At 47.5% G+C, this 12533-nt stretch overlaps 2 protein-coding genes across 2 annotated transcripts; one reads left to right on the top strand and one right to left on the bottom strand.

Annotated features, from left to right (window-relative positions):
- The first annotated feature begins 744 nt into the window (after positions 1 to 744).
- Positions 745 to 2510, top strand: LOC147118465 (uncharacterized). The gene has a single exon (XM_085984434.1). The coding sequence runs from the start codon at positions 871 to 873 to the stop codon at positions 1990 to 1992; it is 1122 nt and encodes a 373-aa protein (XP_085840560.1). The 5' UTR covers positions 745 to 870; the 3' UTR covers positions 1993 to 2510.
- Positions 2511 to 8184: 5674 nt separating this feature from the next.
- Positions 8185 to 12467, bottom strand: LOC147118464 (uncharacterized). Its single transcript, XM_085984453.1, has 2 exons — positions 11757 to 12467; positions 8185 to 8830 (listed from the first exon to the last, which is right to left on the bottom strand). The coding sequence occupies exons 1-2, from the start codon at positions 12366 to 12368 to the stop codon at positions 8246 to 8248; spliced, it is 1197 nt and encodes a 398-aa protein (XP_085840579.1). The 5' UTR covers positions 12369 to 12467; the 3' UTR covers positions 8185 to 8245.
- Positions 12468 to 12533: the final 66 nt, after the last annotated feature.

The following is a 12533-nucleotide window of genomic DNA, read 5'->3' as shown; positions in this document are numbered from 1 at the left end:
ATTTAATCAACTGAATTTAAATTCTACAGCTGCCATGGTGGGATTCTGAATTCATGTCTCTGGATCATTAGTCCAGGCCTGTGGATTACTAGTCCAGCGACATTACCACTATGCTACTGTACCCCCATCCAGTTTACATATGCAGATTTTTAAAAATTCATTCGTGGGATGTGGGCGTCACTGGCAAGGCCAGCATATGTTGCCAGACCCCAGTTTCCCATTGAGAAGGCGATGCTGGGCCTTCTTCTTGAACCACTGCAGTCCGTGTGGTGAAGGTACTCCCACAATGCTGCCAGGTAAGGAGATCCAGGATTTTCACCCAGTGACGATGAAGGATCAGCGATAGATGTCCAAGTCTGGATGGTGTGTGACTTGGTGGGGAACTTGGAGGTGATGGTGTTCCCCGGCACCTTGTCCTTCAAGGTGGGAGAGGTCGTGGATTTAGGAGGTTCTGTCAAAGTTCTTGTCGAGTTGCAGATGTATAAAGTCCCTCTCCTTCCCCCCCTTTCGCTCCCACCTCTCTCCTCCCATATAAGCGAGAGTCTTGTTTAGGCCCATATGGGTGGCGGGTTCCCTTCCTCGAGGACATCAGTGAACCAGTTGGGATTTTATGACAATCCAGCAGCTTTCACGGTCACGTTTTCTGCTGCCGGTCCCACAAATGACCAGATTCATTGAGCTCAATTTCACAGCCTGCCTTTGTTTTTTTTGTGGGTTCTCTTCTCATGCTCTCTTTTTCCTGTTTTAAATTCATCTTGCAGGGTATGAGGAGTGGAGAATTTGTGGACAGGAAGCTCAAGCCAAACATCACATCAAGATCTGACAAAGTCACTCGATTCATCAGGTCCTGAATATCATTGGTGTTTGAACATGGAAGTAAAATGCACCATTCACAGCGGGGAGAAACTGTACACATGTTCTGTGTGTGGACGAGGCTTCAGCCGATCATCTAGCCTGTCGAGACACAAGCGCAGTCACACTGGGGAGAAACCGTGGAAATGTGGGGACTGTGGGAAAGGATTCAATTACCCGTCTGAGCTGGAAACTCATCGGCGCAGGCACACCGGGGACAGGCCGTTCACCTGCTCCGTGTGTGGGAATGGATTCACTCAGTCATCTGCCCTGCTGACACACCAGCGCATTCACACCAAGGAGAAGCTGTTCACCTGCTCTGTGTGTGGGAAGGGATTCACTCATTTCTCTGCCCTGCTGAGACACCAATGGGTTCACACTGATGAGAGAGACTTTAAATGCTCCAACTGCGAGAAGAACTTTAAACGCCCTGAGGCACTGATGGAGCACCAGTACATTCACACCGGTTACACACTGTTCAGCTGCTCTCACTGCGGGAAGAGGTTCGGGCGATCGCGTGACCTGCTGACACACCAGCGAGTTCACACTGGGGAGAGGCCATTCACCTGCCCCGAATGTGGGAAGGGATTCACTCAGTCATCAAATCTGCTGAAGCACCGGCGAGTTCACACTGACGAGAGACCTTTTAAATGCCTGGACTGCGGGAAGAGCTACAAAAGTTCTGGGGAACTGATGTGCCATCAACGTGTTCACACTGATGAGAGACCGTTCAGGTGCTCTCACTGTGGGACTGGATTCAGGCTGTCATCTGAACTCACTGTCCACCAGCGAGTTCACACTGGGGAGAGGCTGTTCACCTGCTCCGTGTGTGGGAAGGGATTCACTCAGTCATCAGGCCTTGTGACACACCAGCGATTTCACACTGGGGAGAGGCCATTCACCTGCTCCGTCTGTGGGAAGGGATTCATTCAGTCACCACATCTACTGGCTCACCAACTTGTTCACACCAATAAGAGACCTTTTAAATGTTCTGACTGTGGGAAGAGCTTTAAAAGCGCAAAAGATCTGCTGACACACCAATGCACTCACACTGGGGAGAGGCCGTTCACCTGCTCTGTGTGTGGGAAGGGATTTAATCGATCATCCAGCCTACTGACACACCAGCAAGTTCACATGTGACTGCAACGGTTGGATTCTGCTGTTGTTAAACACTTCCAGAACTGAAACATGTTCATTCTGACAGTTTGTGTTTGTTTCTGCTGATGTCAATAAACCCTGTAATATTCTGGACAAATCAGCTTTGCTTTAAACACATTGTTGTAGTTTTTCATCTTTCCCATCTGGGTGTTTAGCATCACCTGGCTGGAGCTCAGAAAGGACAATCTGGGGGAGGATCGTACGGCGGGAACAGAACTTCAGCCTGGACACAGTCCTTCAGGGCCACACTGAGAGGGGCAAACAGCACTTTGTTCTTTCTCGTCTCTTCACTGACAGCAAAGTCGCTGTGTGTTAATCTTAAGGCCTGTAAGAAATGTGTCCCAGCCGCTCTCTTCCATGGTTCAGAGCTCCTAGGCATGGAACAGAAGGCTCCTTTACAACTGTGTTTAGAGTCAGGAAGAACAACGGTGAATGCTGGAAACATGCAGTCAAATCGGAGATTGGTGTCAAACTGCGATCTGTTCCTGACTGAAAGTGAAACAGCAGGTTTAAGTTTCCAGTCAAAAAATGACTGTGGTAATTATTCTATGACAATTTAACGTGTTTGTCTGACAGTCCTGACTCTTAATAAATCTGTTTAATATAAATTGGTTAAAGTCTGCATTAAAATAACAACTGTAAGAAGCCACACAACACCAGGTTATAGTCCAACAGCTTTATTTGAAATCACAAGCTTTCGGAGCGCTGCTCCTTCTTCAGGTGAAGTGGAGAAATGCATAAAGACACAGCTTATATAGTCAGAGAATCATGTCAGATGTTTACAGGTAACCTTTCCAACTGCCATTTATCACACCTCGGCAGAGAGATAATCACAGCAGTCAAAGGTGTGAATGGTGTCCAAACAGGTCAGTCAGGGAAACATTACATCAAAGAACAATGAGGTGGGGTCACAAGGGGTCAAATATTGCAGATGCTGGGGTCTGTATGAAAAACAAAAAAACAGACAAAAAACATTTTTTTTTTTTTTTTTTTTTTTTTGGCTGGAAATCACAGCAGGTCCGGCCGCATCTGTGTAGAGAGAACAAGCCAATGTCGGCTCGAGTCTGGATGACCCTGCATCAGGTGGGGTTACATGTAGCGTGACATGAACCCAAGATCTCGGTTAAGGCCGTCCTCATGGGTGCGGAACTTGGCTATCAGTTTCTGCTCGACGATTTTGCGTTGTCATGTGTCTCGAAGGCCACCTTGGAGAATGCTTACCCGAAGATCGGAGGCTGAATGTCCTTGACTGCTGAAGTGTTCCCCGACTGGGAGGGAACACTCCTGCCTGGTGATTGTTGCGCGGTGTCCGTTCATCCGTTGTCGCAGTGTCTGCATGGTCTCGCCGATGTACCATGCTCCGGGGCATCCTTTCCTGCAACGTATGAGGTAGACAACGTTGGCTGAGTCACATGAGTATGTACCATGTACCTGGTGGGTGGTGTCCTCACGTGTGATGATGGTATCTGTGTTGATGATCTGGCATGTCTTGCAGAGGTTGCTGTGGCAGGGTTGTGTGGTGTCGTGGTCGCTGTTCTCCTGAAAGCTGGGTAATTTGCTGCGAACGATGGTCTGTTTGAGGTTAGGCGGCTGTTTGAAAGCGAGTAGTGGAGGCGTGGGAATGGCCTTAGCGAGGTGTTCGTCGTCATCGATGACATGTTGAAGGCTGCGAAGAACATGGCGTAGTTTCTCCGCTCCGGGGAAGTACTGGACGACGAAGGGTACTCTGTTGGTTGTGTCCCGTGTTTGTCTTCTGAGGAGGTCTATGCGATTTTTCGCTGTGGCCCGTCGGAACTGTCGATCGACGAGTCGAGCATCATATCCCGTTCTTACAAGGGCGTCTTTCAGTGTCTGTAGGTGTCCATCGCGTTCCTCCTCATCTGAGCAGATCCTGTGTATTAAAATAGCAGACAGAGGAGTTCACAGGAGCCTGTTAACTGCTGGTACAATTATACAACAGACATTTGATCTCCAGATAAAGAAGGACCTGCAGCGTGTTTCCAGGAATTCCCTGTTTTATTGATGTGTGTGTGTGTTAGACACCAGGATAACTAAAAATACACGACCCGGAACAGCCACGCTGGTGTGATCCCGACAGTTACTCTGGGATCACTCCCGCTGTGGAACTCCACCACTGACCCTGCTGAAGGTTGTAGGCTCAGGGAGTGGGGCCTCCAGGAGTGGACGGTAAGAAAGCTGGGTTTCGGTATCCTGACAAATATATGGCAAGAACCAGAGGAATCCTTACTGAGGAACTGTCTGGGATTTTACCGGCCAGCGTCGGTCTAGGGGTGAATGATGCCTGACTCCCCGACCTGTCTTACATTGAACCCAGTTTGTAACAAGATGAATTCAGTTTATAGGAGAATAGGGACAAATATCACCCACAATTGAGGGAGTCAAAAGCAGCCATTAGAGAAGTTAAGAGGTATTTGGAAAAGAAGATGCTGCACAATTATGGTAATAATAGTAAAAGCTTATCCAGTGTCGTCAGAAGACATAGTTACACAGAGTTACATAGAATTACAGAGTCTACAGCACAGGAACAGGCCATTCGGCCCAACTGGTCAATGCCGGTGTTTCTGCTCCACATGAGTCTCCTCCCACCACTCTTCATCTAACCCTATTAGCATATCCTTCTATTCCTTTCTCCCTCATGTGCTTATCTACCTTCCCCACGAATGTATCTGTGCTGTTTGCCTCAACTACTCCTTGTGGTAGCACGTTCCACATTCTTACCTCTCTTTGGGTAAAGAAGTTTCTCCTGAATTCCCCATTGGATTTATTAGAGACTGTGTTATATTTATGACCTGTAGTTTTAGACTCCCCCACAAGTGGAAACATTTTCTCCAGGTCCACCCTCTATAACCTTTTCACAATCTTAAAGACCTCGATCAGGTCACCCATCGGCCTTCTCTTTATTCTAGAGAAAAGAGCCCCAGCCTGTTCAGCCTTTCCTGATAAGTATATCCTCTCAGTTCTAGGATCATCCTTGCAAAGCCTTTTTCCACCTTCTCCAGTGTCTCTATATCCTTTTTATAATATGGAGACCAGAACTGTTCACTGTACGCCAAGTGTGGTCTAACCAATGTTCTATACAAGTTTAACATAACTTTGCTGCTTTTCAATTTTATCCCTCTAGAAATGAGCCCCAGTCCATTGTTTGCTCCTGTTATGGCCTCATTAGCCTGTGTCGCTACTTTTAGTGATTTGTGTATCTGGACCCTGAGATCCCTTTGCTCCTCTTATCTCCTCTTAGACTCTTATTTTCTAAGTAGTATGTGGCCTTCTTATTCTACTTACCAAAATGCACCACCTATCTTAAAATTAATTTGCTAATTACCCTCCCATTCTGCAAGTTTATTGTCTTCTTGCATGTTGTCAGTCTTCCTCAGTATTAACTCTTCCTCCCAATTTGGTGTCATGGACAAATTTTGAAATTATTCTTCTGATTCCCGAGTCCAAATCATTTCTGTCAATGGTGAATAACAGTGGTCCCAGCATCGATCCCTGTGGAGCACCACTTCCCACCTTTTGCTTGTCTGAGTAGCTACTCCCAACTCCTACTCTCTGTTTTCTGTTTTGTAACCAGCTTGCTATCCATAACAGTTTATAAGATCGACAAGATGACCCAGGTCAGGCCGTGTGGAGTGAAGGGCCAGGCAGCAGAATGGATGGAAAGCTGGCTACAAAACAGAAATCAGAGGGTTGGAGTTAAGGGAAGTTTGTTGCCATCTTTCCATCCATTCTGTTACCTGGCCCTTGACTCCACACGGCCTGACCATGGTCATCTTGTAGACCGTACATACTGCAGACACAGTGCACCAGTGGTGGAGGGGGTGGATATTGAGTCCTGTGGCAGGGGCGCTGATGAAGTGGATTTCTCTGTCTGTGAGTTTTGAGGCATCGCTAGTGGCGTTTTTCACCACTTTCCACCTTTAAAAACAACCTTGCTGCCAGTTTATTAAAGCCATTAACAGCCACTCGGGTGGGACACACCAATAAATGAGGCCTTGTTTCCCTCACAATGACAGGCCTGAACCCGAGTTAGAAAACATATAGCAATTAAACCAGACTGGGCGGGGCTTCAGGTGTGAGTTAGTAACGGAAAATCCTCCCGTGTGCAAAACAGCCATTTACCACAACTTGCTGTTTTCTGTCCTTAAGCCAATTCCTTATCCAAGCTGCCACTGACCCACCTATTCCATGAGCCTCAATTTTGTTAACCAGCCTTCTATGTGGTACTTTGTCAAATGCCTTCCAAAAATCCAGGTAGACAACATCCTTCTTCTTAGGCAGTCCATCGGAACTGAGGATGACTTGCTTCCACATTAAAAATGAGTTCTCAGGTGACTGATGAGTCCAATGCGGGACCTACAGTCTCTGTCACAGGTGGGGCAGACGGCGGTTGAAGGGGCGGGTGGGTGGGGTGCTTGGGTTGACGTGCGCTCCTTGCGCTTGGCTTCCGCTTGCTCCTGGCGAAGAGACTCGAAGTGTTCGGCACCTTCCCGGATGCTTCTCCTCCGCTTTGTGCAGTCTTGGGCCAGGATTCCCAAGTGTCGGTGGGGATGTAACACCTTTTCAAGGAGGCAACAAGACAACAAAAAGAGACAACATCCATTGCATTCCCTTCATCAATCGTCTCTGTTACTTCATCAAAAAATTTAATTAGATTAGTCAAACACGATCTTCCTTTTACAAACCCATGTTGGCTTTCCTTAATTAGCTTAAACCTCTCCAAGTGCCCGTTAACTTTTTCATTGATTATTGTTTCTAAAACTCTACCCACCACTGATGCTAAACTGACCGGTCTGTAGTTACTAGGATTGTACTCACACCCTTTCTTGAACAATGGTGTCACATTTGCCACTTTCCAATCCTAGGCACCTACCCCACATCTAGGGAAGGTTGGAAAATTATGGCCAGCACTTCCACTATCTCCTCTCCCAATTCCCTTAGCAACCTGGGATGCAAGCCATTTAGACCAGGTGACTTGTCCACTCTAAGCATACCCAGCCTTTCTAGCACATCCTGTCTATCAATTTTCACCCCTTCCATTCCTTCTACCATTTCCACTTCTACCGATATTTTGTCAGCATCCACCTCCTTAGTAAACACCGATACAAAGTACTCATTGAGTATTCTAGCCTTGCCCTGCATCTCTAAGCATATATCACCTTCTTTGTCTCAAATAGGCCCCACCCCGCCTCTTACTACCCGCTTACTGTTTACATGTCGGTAGAAGATTTTTGGGTTCTCTTTTATGTTAACCGCCATTCTACTCTCATATTCTCTCTTTGCCAATCTTATTTTCATCTTCACATCCCCTCTCCACTTTTTGTATTTGGTCTGAGTCTCCCTTGAAGAACTCACCTGACATGCATCATACACCCTCTTTTTTGTTTCATCATCTTCTCTATCTCCCTCATCATCCAAGGAGCCCTTGCTTTGGATCCCTCACCCTTCCTTCTTGTTGGAATGTACCTAGCCTGTAGTTGGAACATCTCCTCCTTATAGATCATCCATTGTTCCAATTACAGTTTTTCCTGTCAGTCTTTGGTTCCATTTTACCTTGGCTAGATCCTTTCACATCCCATTGGAGTTAGCCCTATTCCACTTTAGAAGTTCCACTCTAGATTGTTCCTTGCTCCACTCCATTGCTAATCTAAATCTTATGATACGATGATCACTCGTACCCAAGTGTTCTCCCACAGACACTTGCTCGACCTGGCCCACCTCATTCCCCAGCACCAGATCCAGCAATGCCTCCTTCCTAGTTGGGCCAAGAACATACCGGTGAAGGAAATTCTCCTGAACACAATTCAGAAATTCCTCCCCCTCCTTTCCCTTTACCCCAGTATTATCCCAATCCCAATATCACCACTCTATAGCTCTTGCATATCTCTGCGATTTCCCTGCAGATTTGCTCCTCTACCTCCCTCTCACTATTTGGAGGCCTATACAATACCCCCAATAGCGTGATCATATTCTTTTTGCTCCTCAACTCAATTAAAGGACTCTCATCATAAATTAAGGGGAAAGATCAGACAGCGGTTCTTAAACGAACACTGCAGCCCCGACAAGTCAATCAGCTATATATCCAGAATATTAAACTCCATCCCAGTTATAGGGGTTATTAACATCAGCAGAAACAAACCCCAACTGTCACAATGAACATGGTTCAGTCCTGGATGTGATTAACAGAAGCAATAACAGCAGAATCCAACCCTTGCAGTCACTTGTGAACTCGCTGATGTTTCAGCAGGTTGCATGAGAGATCTAATCCCTTCTCACACACGGAGCAGGTGAACGGTCTCGCCCCAGTGTGAACTCGCTGGTGTGTCAGCAGGTGGGATGCCTGAGTGAATCCCTTCCCACACACAGAGCAGGTGAATGGCCTCTCCCTAGTGTGAACTCGCTGGTGTGTCAGAAGCTCGGAAGAATGAGCGAATCCCTTCTCACACACGGAGCAGGTGAAAGACCTCTCTCCGGTGTGAACTTGCTGGTGTGTCAGCAAGTGGGAGGACCGACTGAATCCCTCCCCGCACACAGTGCAAGTGAACGGCCTCTCCCCAGTGTGAACTCGCTGGTGTAGAATGAGGTTGGATGACTGCTTGAATATCTTCCCACAGTGAGTGCAGCTGAATGGTCTCTCATCATTGTGAACTCGCTGATGTGTTTGGAGAATGGATGAGCGAGTGAATCCCTTCCCACATACGGAGCAAGTGAACGGCCTCTCCCCAGTGTGACTGCGTTGATGAATTTTCAGTTGGGAAGGGTAATTGAATCGCTTACCACAGTCCCCACATTTCCACAGTTTCTCCGTGGTGCGGGTGTCCTTGTGTCTATCCATTTTGGATGATCAGTTGAAGCTTCGTCCACACACAGAACACATGTACGGTTTCTCCCCACTGTGAATGGTGCGACGTTTTTTCAGGCGTGTAACTGGTTAAAGCTCTTTCCACAGTCAGTGCACTGGAACACTCTCACTCGGGTGTGTGTGTCTCGGTGCTTTTCCAGTCACACTGATGTTTGAAATCCCTGTGGAACACCACTTCTCACCTTAAGCCAGTCTGAGTAGCTACTCCCAACCCCTACTCTCTGTTTCCTGTTTTGTAACCAGCTTGCGATCCATAAACAGTATGTAAGATCGACAAGATGGCCAAGGTCAGGCCGTGTGGAGTGAAGGGCCCGGCAGCAGAATGGATGGAAAGCTGGCTACAAAACAGAAATCAGAGGGTTGGAGTTAAGGGAAGTTTGTTGCGATCTTTCCATCCATTCTGCTGCCTGACCTTTGACTCCACACGGCCTGACCGTGGTCATCTTGTAGACCGTACATACTGCAGACACAGTGCACCAGTGGTGGAGGGGGTGGATATTGAGTCCTGTGGCAGGGGCGCTGATGAAGTGGATTTCTCAGTCCGTGAGTTTTGAGGCATCACTAGTGGCGTTTTTCACCTCTTTCCACCTTTAAAACAACCTTGCTGCCAGTTTATTAAAGCCATTAACAGCCGCTCGGGTGGAACACACCAATGAATGAGGCCTTGTTTCCCTCACAATGACAGGCCTGAACCCGAGTTAGAAAACATTTAGTAATTAAACCAGACTGGGCGGGGCCTGAGGTGCGAGTTAGTAACGGAAGATTGGTGGCCAGTGTACTTCACACCAGGGCTGAGGACCCGGGGACTCGGGTTTCTGTATCATTTATTTATTCATTTAGTTTATTGCCCAATCTCAATCAGACTGGCGGGTCATCTTGCTGTCTGGCGGAGGCGAGGTTCCCCAGTGGAGGGCTCTCTACGCGGGGGTCCTTCCCTGCACCATTGGGGATCTGGGGTGGAGACTGTTGCAGGGAGCTGTCATGTGCAACAACTTTTAAGCTCCTTTCTGGACCCAAAGGCCAGATGTGATGTTTGCGGCCTAGAGGAGTCCATGGGCCGTGTATATATTCAGTGTGAGAGGTTGCAGCCCCTGTATAGTTACCTGAAGGGGCTGCTCCTCAACTCTTGGTTACACTTTAGCCCCACGCTCCTAATCTTTGCCCACCCGGTGCGGAGGGGGGTGGGTAAGTCGGAGGGTCTTCTCCTGGACCTGCTCTCGGGCCTGGTGAAAACAGCAATTTGTAGGCCCAGGATGGGCGGGGCCCATGGGGGGTTTCACTCTGGCTGCCTGCCTCTCTCCCGTGGTCTTGTCCCTGCCCAGGTGGCCCTGGAGAGGGAGCAGGCGGTGTCCACCGGTTCATTTGACACCTTCCTCGACCGGTGGGCACCTCAGGTTAAAGAGACGATAATCGATCCTCACAATCACATTGTGATGTAATTATTAATTGTGTGTGTGTCACAAATACATTTCTTCTATTTTGATACAAAAGTTCTACTGGACATGTTAAACTACTAGTTATTTAATCAGGGCTGCAGCTGCTGAAAGGTTGACTGTACTGAGGTTTGTGGCCAGAGCTGGCAGACGTGTTGTTCTGAAGTCTGATGTCTCACACCTGAAGAGTCTGTTTATGTTGTGTTGTAATGACCTTTTTCTGTTGCCTGGAGTCAGAAATAGAAATCAAAGGGAGATGATGCCCCACTCTGTTAATCAACTCTTTGACACATTTCCATGCATTTCCTTTCTTAATTTACAAAGATCACAACTCCACTAGTGAACAATGGATTGCCAGTCTGCCACTTTTTAGTGAGGCTTGAAAGGATTTGCTGTGAAGCGACACCTGCCCATCTGTCTGTGTGTCACTGTGTTTGGATTGTGTTTGACAACAGTCCTAATATCTCGCCTACATCCATTACAATTTTTGAAATGTTAGATTGTACTTGGAATAAGCTGAGTTTGAATCTGACAATTCTGAAATTGGGAGCTGTTAATGATTTCTGTTTTTCACATAACTATATAGTGATGTGATCATTCAAAGCAAATTAAAAGATGGTGCTGCTATTTACTGAACACAACTGAATAATTCTACAAGGATGTTATCGCAGTCTTCCTCAGTATTAATTACATCTCCAATTTAGTGTCATCTGCAAATTTTGAAATTGTACTTCTGATTCCCGAGTCCAAATCATTCATGTAAATGGTGAACAACAGTGGTCCCAGCACCGATCCCCGTGGAACACCACTTCCCATCTTCCACCCATCTGAGTAAATACCTTTAACTCATCCCGTTACTATAACTGGACTTGTCTCCCTTCCCATGACGAGGGGATTGCTGTACCAGACGGGAGGGGGTACATTTGGGGACTCTCGATTCTCCACCAATTCCCATTCCCCTTCTTTCTGGTGGATAATGGAGGTGCCACTGTGTGTAATGTGCAAGTCAGTAAGAATTGTCCGTGAGGATTAATCAGCACTTTCTAACTGGAGATGTTAATCAGCGGAACCTTTCAGACACTGAATTATACCAAAGACTAAAATAGGATTGAAGTAAAATGTATAATTTTATTGTGAACTCAGATCTGACGAGAGTCCCTGAATTAAGCGGAAGGATCGCAGACAGCAGTTCTTAAAGGGACACTGCAGTCCCGAGAACACAATCAGCTATATATCCAGAATATTAAACTCCAGCCCAATTATAGGGGTTATTAACATCAGCAGAAACAAACCCCAACTGTCAGAATAAACATGGTTCAGTCCTGGATGTGATTAACACCAGGAAAAGCAGCAGAATCCAACCTCTGCAGTCATTTGTGAACTCGCTGGTGTCTCAGCAGGTGGGATGACCGAGTGAATCCCTTCTCACACACGGGGCAGGTGAACGGCCTCTCCCCAGTGTGAATTCGCTGGTGTGTCAGCAGGTTGGATGAATGAGTGAATCCCTTTCCACACACGGAGCAGGTGAACGGCCTCTTCCCAGTGTGAACTCGCTGGTGTCTTAGCAGCGTGGATGACTGAGCGAAACCCTTCCCACACACAGAACAAGTGAATGGCCTTTCCCCAGTGTGAACTCGCTGGTGTTTCAGCAGCTGGGTTGAGTTCGTAAATCCATTTCCACACATGGAGCAGATGAACGGCCTCGCCCCAGTGTGAACTCGCTGGTGTGTCAGCAGAGTGGTTGACTGACTGAATCCCTTCTCACACATGGAGCAGGTGAACGGCCTTTCCCCAGTGTGAACTCGCTGGTGTGCAATAAGGTTGGATGAACACCTGAACCTCTTGCCACAGTGGGAGCAACTAAATGGTCTCTCATCAGTGTGAACTCGCTGGTGTGACTGGAGGCAGAATGACTGAGTGAATCCCTTCCCACATTCGGAGCAGGTGAATGGCCTCTCCCCGGTGTGACTGCGTCTATGATTTTCCAGCTGGGACGGATAATTGAATCCCTTCCCACAGTCCCCACATTTCCATGGTTTCTCCATGGTGCGGGTGTCCTTGTGTCTCTCCAGGTTGGACGACCAGTTGAAGCCTCGTCCACACACACAACACGTGTACGGTTTCTCCCCGCTGTGAATGGTGCGATGTTTTTTCAGGCTGTGTAACTGGTTAAAGCTCTTTCCACAGTCAGTGCACTGGAACACTCTCAC

The sequence above is a fragment of the Somniosus microcephalus genome, chromosome 4 (assembly GCF_052327205.1).
Source record: "Somniosus microcephalus isolate GS21.2 chromosome 4, FLI_Smic_1.0, whole genome shotgun sequence".
Lineage (NCBI taxonomy): Eukaryota > Metazoa > Chordata > Chondrichthyes > Squaliformes > Somniosidae > Somniosus > Somniosus microcephalus.
The sequence above is the reverse complement of the archived record's forward strand: the minus strand, read 5'-3'. Positions and strand labels throughout refer to the sequence as shown.

What these genes read in the sequence shown, in the direction of transcription:
- LOC147118464 (XM_085984453.1), bottom strand. Translation starts at nt 12,368, where the DNA reads ATGGAGAAACCATGGAAATGTGGGGACTGTGGGAAGGGATTCAATTAT. An exon ending in AGAGGCCGTTCACCTGCCCC is followed by an intron (nt 8,831 to 11,756) that starts GTGTGTGAGAAG and finishes CGCACCACGGAG; the next exon opens with AAACTGTGGAAATGTGGGGA.
- LOC147118465 (XM_085984434.1), top strand. Translation starts at nt 871, where the DNA reads ATGGAAGTAAAATGCACCATTCACAGCGGGGAGAAACTGTACACATGT.